This window comes from Propithecus coquereli, unplaced genomic scaffold (genome assembly GCF_000956105.1).
Source record: "Propithecus coquereli isolate 6110/MARCELLA unplaced genomic scaffold, Pcoq_1.0 Scaffold24, whole genome shotgun sequence".
In the NCBI taxonomy this organism is placed as follows: Eukaryota; Metazoa; Chordata; class Mammalia; order Primates; family Indriidae; genus Propithecus; species Propithecus coquereli.
In genome coordinates this window covers 7,786,172-7,806,322 of record NW_012147952.1, presented here as the reverse complement: position 1 = coordinate 7,806,322, position 20,151 = coordinate 7,786,172, and the positions used below count along the sequence as shown (strand labels likewise).

The 20,151-nt window shown below is 38.7% G+C and overlaps 1 protein-coding gene across 5 annotated transcripts in view; it reads left to right on the top strand.

Annotated features, from left to right (window-relative positions):
- Positions 1 to 18,330, top strand: part of HMGN3 (high mobility group nucleosomal binding domain 3) — a 30,909-nt gene extending 12,579 nt beyond the window's left edge. The window contains exons 2-7 of one of the 5 annotated variants that reach the window (XM_012646074.1): positions 7,259 to 7,309; positions 13,455 to 13,484; positions 15,995 to 16,045; positions 17,213 to 17,326; positions 17,447 to 17,546; positions 17,848 to 18,330. In XM_012646074.1, the coding sequence (XP_012501528.1) occupies positions 7,259 to 7,309; positions 13,455 to 13,484; positions 15,995 to 16,045; positions 17,213 to 17,326; positions 17,447 to 17,546; positions 17,848 to 17,861 (360 nt within the window). In that variant the 3' untranslated portion in view covers positions 17,862 to 18,330. Of the gene's footprint in view, positions 1 to 7,258; positions 7,310 to 13,454; positions 13,485 to 15,994; positions 16,046 to 17,212; positions 17,327 to 17,446 lie in introns of all 5 variants that reach the window. The other 4 variants (XM_012646075.1, XM_012646077.1, XM_012646073.1 and 1 more) reach the window with 4 other exon arrangements.
- Positions 18,331 to 20,151: the final 1,821 nt, after the last annotated feature.

The following is a 20,151-nucleotide window of genomic DNA, read 5'->3' as shown; positions in this document are numbered from 1 at the left end:
TGGATAATATTTTTATTTGGAAACAATGTAAATAGAAATCCAGGAAATAATATATAATAACATACCTGTTTACCTACCATTCAGAATTTACAAATTTGAATCAAATTGTATTTGCTTCAGATCTTTTTAAAAAATAAAATAAGTGCAATGCGCACCACCCGAAGGATGGACATATTTGAAACTCGGACTTAGGTGGGGAGAGGGGGGCAAGGGCAACATACGTAACCTAAACATCTGTACCCCATAATATGCTGAAATAAAAAATAAATAAATAAATAAAATAGTTACAGATAACGTTCAATTTTTTTTCTACACACCCCCTTGGTCCTCTTCCCTTGTCAGCCTCCCTAGAGAAAACCGTTATCATGAATTTGTTATGTATTCTTCCATTCTGTGTTTTTATACTTTTACGATGCATACATATATACACATGTACATCCAAATTTGTAAAATTGGAATCATGTATATGTATTGCTTTGTTTCTTCTCTCTGTTAATTGATACTATAATGACTAGGTCTACTTTGTTTAGGTATGTTCTAATTACCGATGTGTTTGGATTTTTTCTAATGATTTATTTTGTGTTTTCTATTTCTCATGTGTTTTTCTTTGTTCTGTTCTTTTCTCCCCTGCCTTTTATGGGTAAAATTTGCTTTATTCCACTCCTCCTCATTTGGAAGTTTATAGATCTTCTTTCTGTTCTTAAATTTGTAATGGTAATCTTTAAATTTTATTTTAACAAAGTCTAAAATTACTCTTTATCTGTATCATCCTCCAGAACAAAACCAGGACCCTAGTATGCTTGAACTTCTTATCTATTCACCCTACTCCCATCTTTTGTGGTTGATATTTTCTAGACTTATGCTGTTCAGTATAGTGGTCATTAGCTGCATGAGGTTATTAAGCACTTAAAAAGAATGAGGAGCTGAATTTTTTATTTTATTTAGTTTTCATCAACTTAAGTTTAAAAATTGGTATTAGATTTAGTTATTGGGAAATTTTAAATATGTTTGAAACAATCTGGATGAAACTACTATAAATTTTATGAATTCTATATATAATATATATAGTATATATATATATATATAGTAGCATATATATATTCTATATATATATCAGATATTCCTGATAAAAATTTAGCATTTGTGTGGAGATATGCTGTAACTATAAAATAAATGCCAGATTTTAAAGATTTAGTACAAAAAAGTTTTTGAAATATCTCATTAATGATTTGTACATTAATTACTTGTTGAAATGATAAAGTTTTAGATAAAGTCAGTTAAATAAAATATTAAAATTTATTTCACCTGTTTCTTTATGCTTTATAACATAACTATCAGAAAATCTAAAATTGCATGTTATATTTCTATAGGACAGCAATGGTCTAGGACTTCTACTGAAACTTTTTAAACATATAAACAATAGGTGATATGTATAAGTAATAATTAGATTTATTAATGTAGTTTATATATTTCTTCTTACATACTTTCCTTTCATCTACATTCATTTTTCTTTTTGCTAAAGTTGATCCTTTAGGAATAGAAAAAAGGCTTTGTTGGAAGGGAGCTCTCTTCATATTTGTATTGTGAAATGGCTTAAATTTGCCATCATTCTTGAATGATAGCTAGGTATAGAATTCTAGGCTGACAGTTTTCCTCAACTCCTTGAACAGTACTCCATAATTTTTTACATTTGTAGTTGCTGGTGGAGAAGAAATTCTTTGTAGATAATCCACCTTTTAACTCTGATAACTTTCAGGACTTTTCTCATTTTCCTTGATGTTCTGTAGTTTTATTACAGTGTGCCTTGTTGTATTATTTTGTTTGTTTTGTTTTGTTTCTAGTTTGTTCCTTGGTGTAAGTGTTTAATCTGGAGACTCAAGACTTTAATTTGGGAAAATCCTGAGCCATTATTATGTCTTTGCCTTTTACTGGCACCTGTGTTCTCTGCTTCTGAAATGTCCATTAGATAGATGAGGAGCTTCTCAGTTAACCATGTCTCCTGACCTCTCTTTTGTTCAGTTCTTTATTGCTCTTTGTTGCATTCTCGGTTAATTCCACAGCAGTCTGTGAGGAATTAACTATTGTATCTGATACAGAGTTTATCCGTGTTTTGAGATTTTTATTTCAATGAGCCTGCTTTTATTTTCAGAGTTTGTAATCTAAAAAAAATTACTTATTTTTCCTTCATTCCTATTTTTCCTTCAAAACCTCTTAGGTTTTTTATAAATCAAAGACATTTTAACATAAAACATCATACATGCATAGTATCTACATATATCTATGATTTAAATAAGAATAATACAATAAACCAATGTGCTCACCATCCAGCTTAAGAAATATAACACTTACCAATGACTTTGTGTCTCCCAATCAGATCACTCTCCCCTCTCCTTACCCAAAGGTAACTTCTAGTATGATTTTGTATTCATCATTTCTTTGCTTTTCTTTATAGATTTACCACTTACTATATGCATTTTAAAACTTTATTTAGAATCATGCCATGACTTCCCTTTTTTGTCCATCCCTTTACGTTTGTGAGATTCCTCTGTGTTGCATAGCCATAGTTCATGCTACGTAGTATTCACTGCTACGTATTTTATTATGTACTACAATGTATTTAACTATCCTCCTGATGATGGATATTTGGGTTATTTCTAGTTTTTAATTAATTTTAGCTTAGTATACATTTTTCACTGTCCATTTATTTTCATGCTTTCTGTGTCCTTGAGTTTTTGGTGTGTCTCTTTTAATATATTGCTGTGTGTTAGCTACTTATGTTGTTTATTTTATTAAATCTTGAAATCTGATTGAGCAAGAATTCCTTGCCACCCCCTTCCCCATTTTTTTCCTTTAGGGTACGAGAAACAAAGCTTAGGGCTAGCATAGGGTGGGAGAGCATACAGGAGTATCCCCGCATAGGCAGCTTCCTAAAAACGCACAAGAAACTAACAACAAAAGTTAAATCACCTCTTGGAGAGAACAGGTGAGGAATCTTGTCTGTGTCAGCCTTAGCACTTGGTGTGAGGAAAAAAGACTTTCCCCGTTTTGACCCTGATAGGTGTCCATACTCCACACCACCTGTGTGTCCTGAATCACTGTAAGTCTTAATTCTAATGGTGAAGAAAAAAGTCGTCCCCGATATATCTTGACACACACATCAGCCATCAAGGATGCCCCATCTCTTCAGCTAAGGAGGTTAGCTCTCCCATTTACTGGCAGAACCGAGGGTCTGCTATGACAGTTACTCTTTAGACCCTTAGGCCCTGGGACAAATTTATAAGCCTTCTCTGGGATTAATACAAATCCCTCCAGAGTGTATCAGCCCGCTTGGCTCTGGTGCCCATCAGATTTATCATGAGCATTTTACCAACTTCTCAAAGGCAGTACCTGATGATATAGTTATTTGATAATTACTGGTTCCTGTACCTTTTCAACATATCCCCTACAGCAGTGGGCCCCAGCCTTTTTGGCACCAGGGACCGGTTTCATGGAAGACAATTTTTCCATGGACGGGGAGAGTTGGGGATGGTTTCGGGATGATTCAAGTGCATTACATTTATCGTGCAGTCAAACCTCTCTGCTAATGATAATCTGTATTTGCAGCCACTCCCCTGTGCTACCATCACTGCCTCAGCTCCACCTAGATCATCAAGCATTAGATTCTCATAAGGAGCACTCAGCCTAGGTCTCTTGCATGCACAGTTTGCAGTAGGGTTCATGCTCCTATGAGAATCTAATGCTGCCACTGATCTGACAGGAGGTGGAGCTCAGGCGGTGATGTGAGTGATGAGGAGCGACTGCAAATACAGATGAAGCTTCACTTACTCCCTGGCCACTCACCTCCTGCTGTGCGGTCTGGTTCCTAATAGGCCACAGATGTGTACCGGTCCACGGCCCGGGGTTTGGAGACAGCAGCTATAGAGGGTGACAATTATTCAGCTTCATTCACTCAGCAAAGTTTCTGGCTTGTAGCTGACCAAAGTTACCTGCCCTTTTGAGGTTATTCTGGATCACCATGTTCACTTAGAATAATCCTTTAGTGCCAAAGTTCAGGCTCCCTTGGCTGATTCTCTGTCCTGATCCAGTCACCAGGTGTTCAGTGATCCACCTGTCTGCTGACTTGCCCTCAGATCACCTCTTGGTGGCGCCGAGACTCCCCAGAATCCCTGCCGTGCTCTCCACCTGGCCACCCCGTATATCCCCCTCCTCCTCGCTGGCTCTCAACTCAGTATCAGGCCACTTGGGAGCTGAGGGAGCCTCAGCTGTGTGAATGAGACCTCTTTGTTTGGCCATAGTTCTTGTCCTCTTGACTGTTCTTGGTTCAGACTACTGTGTCCTGGGGACTGGAGCAGGAGCCCCTTTGCCTTGACATTCCCTGAGTCCCATCTAACCCTCCTCGTCCTTCACGTCAACCTGCTGGAAGGTTGAAGTACATCTGCGGTCACCTACATACACCTCCAACCCTTCCTTTCCCCCTTTTCTTTGTCTTTATTGCTCATTATCCCTTGGGACAAAAAGCTTTGAGTTCTGTTTTAATCGCTTTACACCACGTCCTCTCCTTCCTGTCTCCACCCTCACGGCTTACTGTTAATGTTGGAGGGGGTGATGTGCTGAGACAGCCTGTGATGGTGGGCCTGTCCAAAATAGTACACTTGCTACTCTGTGCAGCAAAAATAGATGACCAATTTGCAGGGTATCTGGGTGTACGGAAATACGCTCAATTTGAGGGCTATGTTGAATAGAGTCTCATATTTTATAATTCAGAAGACTCCTTAAGATCTTGTATCTTCTTTATTGCATAACGTCTGTATAACAATTCCGCTTGTGAAATGCTTTCTCCAACATCTCACTTGATCATAAGCATGACCCTTTGAGTTAGCTGTCATTATCATCTGTCATTCACGGATGAAGAGACTGAGCTGCTGGGATCAACTCACTGCCCCAGGTCGTACAGCTCCTAAGTAAAAAGCCAAGATTCGAGTCAGGTGTTTGAGCCCACATCCTGCGTCCATGCCGCTGTATCACACTGAGCCAGGGTAAAATTCCATTGCTCCTGATTATAAATGTGTTACGTCCTTGTAAATAGAAACTAACTTTGCCTGAAGTTGTAACTCTTTACTTCTAGAATCTTATGTTCATTCCTATGAAGGCATTAACATTTTCAGTATACCTACTTTTTTAATACGGAGTCTTTCCAAGTTTCTCTTTTTGAATAATTTACTTCCAGTTCAAACATTAGGCCAGTGTTTAGAGAGTGATCTTGTGATCCTATTGCCTGTCACTAATCCACTGCATAGAAGAATATGAAAATAATGTCATCAACATCAGTTTTTTCTGATAATAGCTATGTGCTGCTGCCCTAACTGCCTATCGATTAGAGGTAGAGAGTACTCCAGACTGAAATGTGCTGAGTGACCTGACAGATCTGAATGAGAGCCCAGCACTTCTGGGCAACAGAATCTGGTGTGTGGCCAGACAGGTTGAGTTTATAGCCATAGAAGTGAGCAAAGCCCAATGGCACACCTAGGAATTGTCTCCATATGTTCAGACTTTTTAAGATTTTGCTGTCTCTATCTCAACTAACTGATGTAACACAAGTTTATGAACCAAACATTCCTGTGCAAGAGAGTGGGGAGCAGAAAAGAGAACAGCTCTGTTTCCCTTCATGATAGGGAAAGTTCCATGGCGGGGGAGAAAATAGATTGTTCACTTGGGAAACAGGAGAGAAGCTCACAGACATGCAAGGTTCTAGAGAGAGGAAACTAATAGGCTTTTGGTAACAGGCAGCTCCAGGGAATAGAGAAAGTTCCATGTGTCTTTTGACTAGAAGAAAAACTTTTGTCTTTCCCAAAGACTTTATAATACATATTTAGTACCTGTGTTTTATATACTATGTTATGATATAAATTTTTGAATTTAGCATTATTTTATGTAGACTTCTCATGTATTCACATAGCCTAACTTTTTAATTCCATTATATTCATAATTACACAGTTTAAACAGTTCTCTATTATTAATATTTACTGATATGTGAGTTGTTTCCAGTTATTCCAGATTAGAAATACCGCAGATAAAACCATATTTTTACAAAGAGTTTCTTTTTTTGAGTCCTGTTTTCAAAATTGAAATCACTGGGTCATCATATTGTTAGTCCTGAGTGTCTTTTTTATATTGCCAAGCTGTTCTTTGAAAAGATTATATTAATTTACAGTGTCACCAGCCCCAAACAGTGGGTGTTATGATCTTTTGAATTTTGTTCTTATTTTATCAAATGCGCCATTACCTCATAGCAGTTTTATTTTGCTGTGCCAAATGTCAGTTTGCTATTTGCATTTTTTCTGATGGGAGCTCTGTTCAGATCAGCTACCCATTTGTGCTATAGAGATTGAGTATTCACCTTCCAGCTTTATGTAGCTTTAAAATGTGTTAGTTTAATTTTCTAATTAGTTTAATTGTTTTAATCATATCGATTATTAGTTCTTAGACAATAAAAACATATTGGGATATGTGAAGTGTCTAATAAACCTAAAGTATATTTTACTTTAAAATATAAGAAAAATGTAACGTGTGTGTTTCCATAGTTAATATGCAGCCTGTAAAGGAGTCAGGTTTGAGCTGTGACAGGAGTGGGCAGGTGCTGCCCCAGGGGATGGATCAAAAAGTGGAAACAAATCAGCTGGGATGGGCAGGTAGCCTGGCTGTCATGCTGAGGCTAGAGTGTAGTGGAGATGTTGGAGTCGATAATGGAAAAATAGTATTCCTTGATAAATTTGTCAGGTCGTATTAAGAAATGGGCTAGAAATCAAAGCGAGGCAAGGATAGGGTGAAAATGTGCTTTTGTGGTTGGCCCACGCTTACCAGCATCCTGCCCTTATCTTAAAGGAACAGAGTGACTAGAACAAGCAAGTGGAACAGGAGGGAGGATTCCAGGCACTCCTGTCTCTGACTGCTGGGCCTTGTTCTTTGACTGATGGTGGAATCATCAAAGATAAAGGAAAATTGCTTAGGGTGAATGTACATTGAGAACAGGGGCTCATATCAGTTCTTTCGCCATTCCCATTTAAAAAGTAGGGCAGTGTGCATTGTGTGCGCATATGTGTGTAAAAAACATATCCTGTTATAAACTTACTTTTTCTCCGCAAAAAATCTGTCAGCTTAGCTGGTCCTGGGAATTGAAAATAGCTTTTTTTTAAAAAAAATCTTCCTCTAATGTGTGTTTTCTTATATAAATACAATTCACTGAAATATTTTTTTCTAGTCTCCAGAGAATACAGAGGGCAAAGATGGATCCAAAGTAACTAAACAGGAGGTAAGTGTATCTTCGGCATCTGTATTTATTTAAATTTCAGTTTTTGATATTATTATGGTTGTATACATTGAAATGAAAACTATTATAAACAAGGTTGTTGGGAGACTATGTGTAGTCTCACTTGGCCTAGGTACATTTTAGTTGGGTACATGGATGAAGCATTTTCCACTTACCGTGTTGTTTATGTTTCTACCTGTCGGTCCTGCTGTCAAAGTGGATGCTGAGAATTCCTTCTGGGCAAAGGGCGAGATAATAGATAAATTCATCAAGGAGAACAAAGTCTGCCTTTCACAGCAAGAAAATAAAAGGCTGTTGATTTCATAAATTCTCTGCTCCAGTGAGTGAATTACAAATTACTTTTTAGGTCCTGAACATTTGCCTAAAAGGGGTTATCTCTAAAGTCAAAAACTATGTAAGGATACACAATAGTGTCAAAATACTAAAGCTTTTTTTAAACTGGGAAAACTCTTAGGGTATTGGGATAACTAATTAGGTAGTGTTTCAAAGATGCTTTGTATTAAAATACACCTCAAAAAGGCTAGAAACTTGGAAGAGGTGCTTGCATTTGACGCTCCACAGTAAAACTATGAACCTCTAAAAAAAGATGGACTAGAAAGTAGGAAATTAGATATAACTGTGATGACAGCCATTCACTTTGCACAGAGCTTTAGAGTGTGTGGAAAACCACAGCTGTTACCCTTGAACTTACAAACCAAAAGGGATCATGAGTGAGACAAAAACAATATCTAGTTACAGATTCTTTGATTGGGTGATTCATAGGGTGGTTAATAATTCAAAGGAGTTTGTCATGATACCAAAACCCCTACACAAGATTTGTACAAGGAAATTCATTAACAGAATTTATAAAGAAATAATTTAAAAGTAAAACAAAGCTGTCTTTCCCAACCATCCATGTACCTAGCATTCACTGTCTGATAGTTTGGAATAATCGTGAGGTTTATGATCCAAAGTTGAGTCTCCACACAAATGCTAGAACCAATCAGAGAATGATAAATATGAGACCCAAATAAAAAATAAGAACCAATCAAAAAAATGATAACTGCTTAAATTTTCTTGGAAAATGGCAAAATGTAATTTTTAGGACAGTTGGCAAAGAATTACTAACCTTAATGTCTTTAGATTTGGGCACAAAAACACATTTGAGTTTTTCCTTTGGGACTGGCATTTAAATTGATCTGCCAATTGAAAAACTTGGAAACCATTGTACATAGATCTTTGATAGTCTTCCCAATCCCTCTATACTAAATGCAAATCAAGCTGGTTAGAATATATATAAAAGATATTTGTGTGTGTTTGCTCACATTGCTGTCTTATACGTATTTTTTTAAACCAAGGATTTTTATTATTTACGTTTTTATTTATTTTTATACTTTATTTTATATTATTTCTATATATTAAGATTTTAGGTATTTTATATTATTATTAACAAAAATCTTTTCTAGACAGAGTTCTTTACCTGTCATTTAAGCCAAGGCCAGATTAAAACTCATGATACGTCTTCAGGCCATCATCAACACAGTCATTTGAAAAGTAAAAAGGTCAGGTAGTTAGCTGGTGATTTAGGGTAAAAATTGTCATTTTTACCCTAATGGTAATGGTCATTTAGTGGTATATTGATTTTTTTTTCCCACTGAATTGACCAAATTTTCCAGTTATGTCATTGAGTATGCACAGCCTTGACTATAGTGAATAGATAGCAATTACAAAGGGGAATTCTCTTTTGGAAGTCCTCTACCACTGCTGTGATATTAGAGGGCATTATGCAGAGTATAGTACTTTAGGAGACCTGGACAATAAATGAACAAAATAATGTATCATGATATTTACACTTGACAGTTTACAAAGCCTTTTTTCATTCAGTATTTTGTATGACCCATCCAATAACTCTAAAGTGAGAGGATGGAAGACTCATTCCTCAACAAAAATGTATGAGCACCTATAATGTACCAAGCACCATTCTAGTCTCTGCGTATCCCACAGTGAGCAAAAGAAGCAAAAATCCCTGCTTTCATGGAGCTTCTGTTTTAGTGGGGGGGAGAGAGAGTAAAATAAAATAATTAGACATTGGATATGAAGAAAAATAAAGCAAGGAAGGGGAATAGTGAATGTCAGAGAAGTGTGTTTTCGAGAACAGATTGGCAGATGTTGTTATCCCTGTTTTAACTAGAGCAAACAAAGTTCTCAGAGAAATGCCTGATTTTCCCCGGGTATTGCAACTTGGAAGTAGCAGAACCAGGAAAGATTCTGAATCTCCTGATCCAAAATCCTCTGTCCCCATACCCCTTTTGTGGCAGTCATAAAAATTTGGTAATCCGGTGTCCATTTCTCTGTCTTCTCTGTTCCCCAGCCAAGGTTCTCATGTACATCCTTCCCTACTTTTCAGTTTTGAGTAATTTCTATGGAACTTCTCATTTGTTTTTTTTTTTTTTTTTTTTTTTTTTGAGACAGAGTCTGGCTCTGTTGCCCTGGCTAGAGTGAGTGCCATGGTGTCAGCCTCGCTCACAGCAACCTCAAACTCCTGGGCTCAAGTGATTCTACTGCCTCAGCCTCCCGAGTAGCTGGGACTACAGGCATGCGCCACCATGCCTGGCTAATTTTTTCTATATATTTTTAGCTGCCCGATTAATTTCTTTCTATTTTTGGTAGAGACGGGGTCTCGATCTTGCTCAGGCTGGTCTCGAACTCCTGAGCTCAAACAATCCGCCCGCCTCGGCCTCCCAGAGTGCTAGGATTACAGGCGTGAGCCACCGCGCCCGGCCTGTTCTTTTGAGAATTAAAAGCAACTTGACTTTGGCTTTTGCTTGGAAGTACATGATCAGGCTCAGGAGCAAAAAAAAAAAAATCTCATAAAAATAAAAATACTACCACATTCCAATGCAATGGTCCGTATGTGTCAAGCAGTATTGAGCAAAGTCCAGTGATTCTACTTGAATCTAGCTATCCCTGTGAACTTTGTCACTGTGAGATTAGACATCTATGTTGCTTTCGCAACCAGGAAATTAAAGTGAGAAGACTCATATGTTTCAGAGGAGCATTCCCCAGAATTTTCTGAGACCCAGGCAATGAAAATAAGTTAATTGATAAATGCGTACTGTGTAATTCTTTTGTGCCCAGCATCTATATACCACAGTGGCAGGCCCTCACATTTATTGTATCTGTCACTCTCATGGTGACTTGTCATTCTAGAAACCTCCCTTCCCTCCCTGAGAACCACTCTTTTGACCACTTTTCTTGAGGATTCACACTTAGTCAAGAAATCGAGAGAAATTCTTAATATCTTTTTTCCTTGGTAGTCCCACCCAACAGCCAGAGTGTCAAATGAGTACTTCAAATACTAGTGTTTTAAAGAAAAAAAAATAGCAGTCTAGTCTATTTCATATCCAATAAATAGAGTCCAATCATTTATAGATATTAAGGCTATGAAAGCTGGTAGAATTTTCCAGGAAGGCATCCACACTTGCATGAATAATCAGTACTGCTGACTATGAGTGAAAGGTTTGTCTCAGCCACCACTGGAGTGAAAATGAAAGTCTCTTATGATGGCTACTGGAAAGGAAAATTTAAGAAAAGTCTTTTTTTTTTTTTTTAATGGCATAGAAAGAAGAGCTGGTAAATTTTATGTAGGAAGTTGTAAGATGATTTTACAGTAAGAGATGTGCTTTTTAGAAACTGGCTGGTTTAGACAGCTTAGAGAGGCAAATTTTGTTTTTGCAATAATTTCCCAGGCTTTTTATTTTGGAACTCTTGTAGTAGACCTGAATTATAAAAAGATATTAAGTCCTTTGGATCAGAACAGCTTTGCAGCCCTTCAAAGCAGTGCTTAGATTGCAGTGTCTCTGGAAATCCCGAAAGGCTCTCTGACATCACTCGGCCTGTCCTGTGTGTTCAGGTGTGCACAGGGAGAGGAGAGGAGCAGGAGCATCGCCGTTGGAGAGTTTTTCACATGATTTTGCCTCTGTTCAATGAGATTTTACTCAGGACAACTAGATGGGTAGGGAGGCAGTTTTGAGTAATAGCTAACATGTCTGGGCCCTTTTCAGGCCCCAAACTAGAGATTAACTTACCTCTAGTCCCCCATACCAAGGTCACAGTTGCTGTATGTTTTTGTTGCTCCCCCCTTCTGTGCATTTCAACATTTATTGAGCGCCCCTGCTGGACACTGGAGCTACAGAACTGTAAGAGGAGATGTGGTCCTGTGTGGTAGGGGATGCAGCCGCCAGTCAGGTGGGGTGAACGGTGAGGTAAGGCCAACGTGGTACCTGTGAGTTGACCCCAAGTGGGGAGGGAGTCAGATAAGGTTCATTTACCTCTTTAGCATGGAGGCTGCCACTTTTGCTCTTGAAGGGTATCATTCTGCCTGCTGTACTTTACTTAAGAGATGATGTAGGAAGTTCTTGAGGCCACACTGAAGCTTTAGAGCTGAGCTCTGTTCGGTAATTGGCGGGTGCTCCTCTGCTCCTGCGTGCTCAGAAAGCTTATTAAAGAAGCACAAGTTACTCACTTGTTGCCAGGTTTAATTTATAACGTTGCCTTTTCTTCGCTGGTAATTAATGCAGTTAACCATCCTGGGAAAGTTACTGCAGGATTTGGATTCCGATCACGAGGGATTGGGATGTCATGGACTGCACCGATGACAATCATAGCAGGTGCTGCGGTGTTCCCTGTGGAGAACCTGATACGCACGCTCCTCCCGTACTAATCCACCAGGCTGTATGCTGAGCTGTGCGTCCTCTTGCTCTGTGCAGTGAGCGTGTCCCAGCCAACCACTTAACCTGCACAGTCTCCTATTCTCGGCGCATTCCGCTAACTGGCCTTCAGTCCATCTCTGATCTTTCTCTGAGACCTCAGGGTTAAAATTATTCATGGAGGCTCTGGCCCTTCATTTCCTTCTGTAGTTTAAAGAAAGATGAATTTAGTTTCTCTGTTTGCAGCAAGAAAGTTCTTAGATGTGGTGGTAAGATACATTTCTTCCAGTTTGGCCTGACCAGCTGGCCTAGGCTGACCTAAGCACCACTTCGAGAATTCCGTGATTCCTCGTAAGCATGGCACAGGTTCCTACTGACCATTTTTGCTGACCCTCTTAAGAAAAATCATTTGAAACATTGGAGCTATTATAATGAGGAAAAGTCTGCATAAGGCAGCAAGAATTAGGAGAAAGCTTGAATCCATTTGTTCAGCAAGTATTCTTGAGTATGTGCTGTGTGTTAGGTAGTATACTGTTGTACTGGAGATAGAGCAATGAACAAAGCAGACAAAACGAATGGAACATTTATTTCTGGAACACTTAAAGGCAATTTCTACTTTTAGAATGTGGAATTTCTTGGGGAGCCACAGTAGAATATCAATTCTGTATGCTGTTGCTAAAGTGCCTAGGACAGTTCTGTTATTTTAAATTTTCTGTACAGTCTCATTTGCTGTTAACTTGTAACGTCCTTGAAGCAAAAAAGAATTCCCAAAAAGTATCAATCTCTACACACAGTTCCTCTCTGAATTTTCCACACTTTGAGATTGAAAGAAAAGATTAATGAACTTTTCACTGTAGTTAAATCTTTGAACATAGACTTTTAATATTATAGATAAATGTGTTTATTTTGTTTCAGGTAAAGATAAGTCTCTCTTGTTAACTGCCTAAGATTTGTAGTCATTTTCTTTTCCAACCTAGCAGCAAGATGGGGGAACTCCTATTTTAGTTTCTACACCATTACATAAGTCTCTTGTATTAACTTAAAAGTTTTAGTTCCATTTTTTAAGGAACAATAGTCAGACTGGAAACTAGTTCTTAAATAGCACATCACTGTTCTCACTGTTGATTTTATCATAAAGGTAGAGGTTATGGTTTGGGATGAAGCCTAAATTCATCTTCCTTCCCTTTTCTTACTCACCACACTCTTAATTGGGCCACTTAGTTGAACAATGTGCCTACACCTCTTTAGAAATACTTCCTCTCGAGTATTACGGTGCCCAGGAGACTTGGAGTCTGTTTCACTGTGCTAACCTGCAGAGGGTGATGGGAGTCATACATTATATTCTTTGAACAAAGTAATATATATTAAGAATGGATTTTTGAAATTAACCTGGTTGTATATAATCACCAAAAAAAATTTTTTTCCCATTTCCTTTGTAGCCCACAAGACGATCTGCCAGATTATCAGCAGTAAGTACTGTAGAACCCCTTTGGTGTTCATTCTTAAGAATACGTGTTCCCTTTGTCCAAAGCAAAGCAGCAAAAAGAATGAGCTTGTTTATTTTCTTTCTGAAAATTACCTGGGGTCATCCTTTCTAGCAGAATTAACCAGTGTTGCCAAGCAGTTCACTTGATCAGATGTGTCAGTGGAAAACAGTGGCCAGCCCCATTAGCAAGACTATAAAGCCCAGGATGTTGTTTGACAGTTCTAGATCTCAGAAACAAAAGACATACGTTAGGCAAAGTCCTAGCCTTCAGATTCTACCTATGACGTGCTGAAGTCGACAGAATTCTGACTTTCTGTCCACAACCCATACTTTAGAACATTTTTCAGTCCAGTGTCAGAATGTTCTGAAAGTTGTCTGAGTCCATACACCTCAGCCTCATTCCAGACTTAGAGAATCTTTGTAAAAGTAGTAATTCTACTTTGCACTTGAAGCCTTCTCCTGTGGGCCAGGCTCAGGGTTAGAACACAGCTGAGATGGGCAGATGTGGCTGAGCCTCAGACTTGAATGTGCTCCAGCTCTTCCTCATCAGTCCATGCTCCTTGCTGGCTCTTGTGCTCCTCCCTGCTGCTGGCCTCTTGACAGATCAGCCTGACTCCCTGGTGCAGGATTTTGGTTAAAATTCCTACAGCCCAGGCTGCCCACTGAGAAGGCAGGGGGAAAGGCACTGACACCTTGACCAACAGCACGTATCCCCATGCTAGATACTACGGGAACTGCAAGCTACTCTGGCCTTCAGAGACTCATGGGCTTCATCCTCAGCTCACGCCCATGCCTGGTACAGTGGAGGTAATCAAAGCAGAAATGGGCGTTAGGACCACTTACAAGTTCAGAAGCATAGCTGAGTTTGGATTGGGTGAACCAGTGTTTCACATGAGTCCTATAAGGAAGCAATATCAGAGTCGTAAGGAAGACTTAAGATCTGGGGTGATGTTGTGGATCTCTAGCCAGTTAAGGGAGTAGACCTTGTACGTCAAATGAAAACCAAAATTTAAAACAAGGCTTTTCCTCAGCACCAGGAACCACTGAAATCATTCCCTGTGCTGCCAACACAGAGCCTCAGAGGTCAGCAGGATTACAGACTATGAAACCTCATTTCCTGGTCCCATCAAAACACTTGAGTGCTGGGTCAGGGGGAAAGGTCTGTCTTACAGAAAATAATATAAAAGGAAATTGTTTGCTATAAATTGAGAAAACATATATATATTAGTGTAATATATCAAAGCTTGGAATAACAAAATTTTTTAAATCCTAAAAATTTAAGAGCTATAAAAGCTGCTGTGTTTGGGGAGCAGACTGCAGATTTAGGGGCGGTAAGAAGATTAATAAAAACATTCCTTACTTTTCAAGCTCAATTTTCTTTTTTTTATTTGAAAGGTCATTTCTAACAGCCAATCTTCTGGAATTGAACTGTCTACAATTTCACTTTATGCCCTTGATGAAAAGGGCCAGATTCAGTGCGAACCTAAACCACCTAGAGGAATTGGGGAGGAACATGTATTTTTCTCCACAGGAGGAAACCCTGGTCAGTGTTTTCTATTCAAAAACTATTCTCCTAGTGCCAGGAGAGATGTACACTTATTTTTTTCTGGCTCTAGGAGAGAAATATTTGCCCTAAAATATCTACAGAAAACTCGTGGCTTAAACTGGTTATCTTTCCCCGGGGTCCCCACGTGCCACCTGGTGTCAGGCGCCTGGGAAGCTGGCCAGGCCTGAAACCTTGTGTGGAGGGGCACCATGGCCACAGGGCTTGTGGCGCAGTTTGCAGGGACTGGAATAGGAGCACACGGGGCAGGCAAAAAAGAGTTTCCCAGGGGTTCTTTGGCTAATAATATCTGTGAAAAATCTTAAACATTGGGAGTGGACATCTTATCATTATAATTGTGTTCTTAATGAAAAGCTCTAGAGACAAATGAGCCCAGTGTCTGGGTGGGCCAGAGATTCTCACCTTGAGCTGGCATCGGAGAGGATAAAAGTAGGAAGAAGCTTGGCTACAGAACTTGGAATCTACACCAGAGGTGGAAGGATTTGAAATGATTTTGAACTACTTCACAGGCAGCAGTCTTCATTACCCGTTGGACTTTGCCTGTGATTGTGCTGTGATTTCTAGACTGTTGGGAAGGCCAGCGCAACTGAATTCATTGAGTCATTTGGCCAAGGGCCTGAGTCATTCCTCTTGCTGCTGTGCTGTGATAAAAAGAAGTACAGACACATTGGAGATAGACGCTTAAACCTGTTTCTGGAGAGCTGTCCTGGACCAGGGGATAAGAAGTTGGCTTTTCAATCTCACCTACCGTTCTCTTGTGAACCCAGGGTGAAAATAATTATGAAATGCAGAGGTCTTTATGTTGTTACCTGGTACTGAAAATAGGACAGAACCTTTTTTAAATGATCAAAGCCATAATCAAAATGTGTTCCTTTTGGTGCTGACAGTTGTCTTTTTCAATATTTGTGTAACTTAAATTGTCTTTGCAGAAACCTGCTCCACCGAAACCCGAACCTAAACCAAGAAAAACATCTACTAAGGTAAGAGGTGCTCTTTCCCACCTTTGGCTTTTTAAACAATGAATAAATTATAATTCTATACCCCAAAATCAAGGAAAGTCCACATTTAATGATTCAGGCTAAAATGTACTGACCAGAAAACCATTACCACTGTTATAGGCTTTCTTAAAACGCCCAAAACAGAGTTTTATGCTTTACCAGGAATGCGTTTTTCATTTGGTCAGTGAGGCACAGGAAGTCCGAATATGTGGCTCTGCGAAGCCTCGTGTCCAAAGAGGGTTTGGCAACTGCCTCGCAAACGTACAGTTCGCCTGGCACTTGGCGGGGGTGAGGCTGGGCCCTGGAAACCCTGCTCCCCAGCACGAGGAGTGGGCGGAGGGGCTTCTCACTTTGTATAACTGATTTTAGCAGGCCAATCTCATGCATGACTAATAATAATGTTATAATCCAGTAAATAATACTAGCAAACATTTGTGTAGCCCTTATACTATGCCAGATACTGTTCTGATTGCTTTATTCATATGATCCTCACATCAACCCTATTGAGATAGATTTGAATATCCTGCTTTGCAGATGAGGAAACTGAAGGACAGAATTATTAGAAAATTTACCCAAAATGGCTTTTCTGCACTCTACCCTTGAGAGCATTGTTCTGTGTTGTGAATTGTTTGAAACTATGTGTATAGTGATACGAGTAGGTGATTCCAGAAGCAGAACTCAATTCTATGGCTTGGTCTTAAAATCAGGAAGTTTTTTTTTTCATCTGGGCTTCATTTTTAAGTGCTTTTCCAACTTTCTAGTCCGGCAAGCCACGTGTCTCCACGCGAGGTGTTTCACTGGAAAGCAGCAGCAAGGCCGCCCCCGGCTGGTCCTTCCCCAGCTCTGCCGCCTCCTTCGCCAGGGCCTGATGCTGCTGCTCTCCACGGCAGAGCCACGTCTCACCTTAGTAGGGGGATGTCATCGTGTTTCCCACGGGAGGGACTCTCCCAGCAGCCTGTTACATTTTCATAGAGACTCAGTGTAACTCAGTTGAAACCTGACAAAATCGGGTTCCCATGTCTCCTGAAAGGCCACCATGGTGACTATGGTTGCACTTCCCCTTGTGTTTGGATGGAGGCTGGTTGATTTTAGCCAGCATCACACCATGTCTAACATGCTCTGTTTCCCTGTGGTTTGATCCTCTGTTAGAAAGAACCTGGAACAAAGCTTAACAGAGGTGCTAAAGGGAAGAAGGAGGAAAAGCAGGAAGCTGGAAAGGAAGGTACTGCACCATCTGAAAATGGTGAAACTAAAGCTGAAGAGGTACTTTCCATAAATACCTCCCACTGATTGAATCAGTGTCTTTAAAGAAATTGCTCAATCCTTCAGCCGGTGATAGCATGTTCTTAATGTCTCTTTTTATTGCCTGTAATGTTATTACAGATCCACATCTCTCGCTCAACTGTTAATGTCTCAACCTCCAGAGGTACCCCACCCAGCACACTGTCAGTAAAGGGGCAGATTGAAACAGTGAGAGTTAAGGGTACAGTAGAAAATTCTGCATGTTTGCAGTGACTAGAATCAGATAGTAGTGTGGTGTTTTTTATTATGAACAGTGGGAGCTTGCAGGTAAGGCTTCTGTGGCTGTTCGAAAAGCAGAAAGCAATAAATGCAACAAAGTGTTTGCGTAATATATTCCTGCCTTGTCTGTTTTACACCCAGAATTGAAATACTGCAAAAAAAAAACAAATGTTCAGAAGTGTGTGTGTTGGTGGGTGGAATTTTCTTTCGTTATAGTAGTTTTAGTAGTAACTGTATCTTTTTTTTTCCTTTCTTTTTCACAGGCACAGAAAACTGAATCTGTAGATAACGAGGGAGAATGAGTTGTCGTGAAAAATTGGGGTTGATTTTATGTATCTCTTGGGACAACTTTTAAAAGCTATTTTTACCAAGTATTTTGTAAATGCTAATTTTTTAGGACTCTACTAGTTGGCATACAAAAATATATAAAGATGGACATTTTACCCTCTCATAGTCATGCTTTTTGGAAATTTCCATCATCCTCCAGCAAAATAAATATCAATTTAATATTGGAAGCTGTGTGTAAAATTGATTCAGCATTCCATGCACTTGCTTTAAAATTTTAGTCCTGTGCATACTGTGGTGTTTTTACTGTGCATATTTGAATTTTTCATGCAGTTTTTCTAGAGCAATAATCAGTGGTGCTTTTGTATCTAGGTTTTATGTGGTTTTAATGAAACATGGATAGTTGTGGCCACCTGCTGACTATTTGTGGTTTAAAATAAAAGGTTTTCTTGTCTGCAAAACACCTGCCTCTTCGTATCTTTACTAAATTTAGGGAGTGTTTCATTTTATTGTTGCAGAAGATAGAAAGAATTTCTGCAGTCTTTGCCATGGTGGTACCTCTAATAGGTTAAATGGGATTGTTTCTTAATTTTCTGGACTTTAACATTGACATTATTTAAATAAAATCATCTGTGGCTGCTAGTGTAGAAGAATTACATCTAATTTACTTTATATCAGAAGTGGCCAGCAAAGATTACCACATAATAAAACTTTGTAAAACACATTTTTTAAAAACCCTTATAAACAGGATAGAGTTCTGTTAAACAAGAGCTAGTAAACTAGGTCTCATCTTTGAAAATCTCCCATTTTCAAAATAATACTAAGTCACATTTGTTATTAAAATACTTTCACATTCAATTGAGGACTTCAAAGCTTTGAAAGCTCTTTACCCAACATGACCACATCTCAGCCTTGTATCAATTTGAGAATGAAGTTGGAGTAGGTATCGTAAAAGCTCCCTTATAGGCTAAGAAATAGGAATGTGGAAGAGTATGTGGCTTATTGGAAAGAGAAAATCTAGGCTTGAATCTTTTGAATTTTAAAGAGTGTCCATATGTCTATGAAAGGACATAGCAGTGCCAGGAACAAAGGAGTTATATTATATATGTAATTTTTTGTTGATCATGTTTCTGAGAAGTTTGGTAACTGCATGAGCACTCCAGGAAAGCTGAATTCTGGGAATTCTGCATAAATGAAGAAGATTTGAATCTTTTAAGATGGAGAGTAGTGTCTGCACTGCCAAGGGACTCCTGCAAAAAAACCGTTGTTCCTCTAAGCCTTAGATGCTTTTACATTGTGGTTATCACCAAAAACGAGATCCCTCCTCCGGCTTATATTTTGGGGCTAAGAACTTAAACCTGTGTCATTGTCCCAAGTCTATCATTAGTTGACTGTAGATATCAGCCCTATTATATGCAAAATAATCTTGTTCATAATTTCCTTGGCTTCTTATTATGAAGTGTACCTTAATTTATGAGTTTTGGATATCTTGAAAACCACTTTTATCTTAAAGAAAAATATCTGATACCTGTGAACACTTTACAAAAATATTTTCAACATGCAGTTAGTACACAGCATATTGCTGGCTAGTTTCCAGTCCAGAAGTGGACCATAAACTCCATAGGTTTACTTTTTTAAAAATTACAAAAGCGATACAGGTGATTTTTTAAAAAATAAGACATTACAATAATATATAAAGCAAAAAGTCAAAATCTTTTCCCCTTTCCTACATCCCAGAGATAATCACTGCACACCATTTTCTTTAATTATATGTATCTCTATGTGTGTATGTGTATATATGTATGTATGTATATGTGAACATACACACATACAAATGCACATATAATTTTTAAAAGAATCGTACTATACATCCTATTTTGAATTTACTCAGCCAGTAAACTCTAGTTGGAGATTTAGATCATTTCCAATTACAATGCTGCCAGTGATACTGCAGTAAACATGCTTGTACACAAAACTTTGCCTACTTACATATTTCTGCTCAACTAAATACTTTCCCAGAAATGGAATGTCTGGATCAAAGGGAATGCACATTTGACATCTTGACTAATGCCAAAAAGTTGTACCAGTTTCCACTCCCATCAGTGGTATACAAATGCCATCTTTTCACACCTTGGCCAACACTCTTATTTTGGTCAGTCTAATAAATGAGAAGTATGCCTCCCTGTTTTAAGTTTATGTTATTACTAGTAAAACTGAGCTTTTCTTATGTTTAATGGTTGTTTGAATTGTTTTTATGAATTCTGATTTTGTCTATTTTTCTA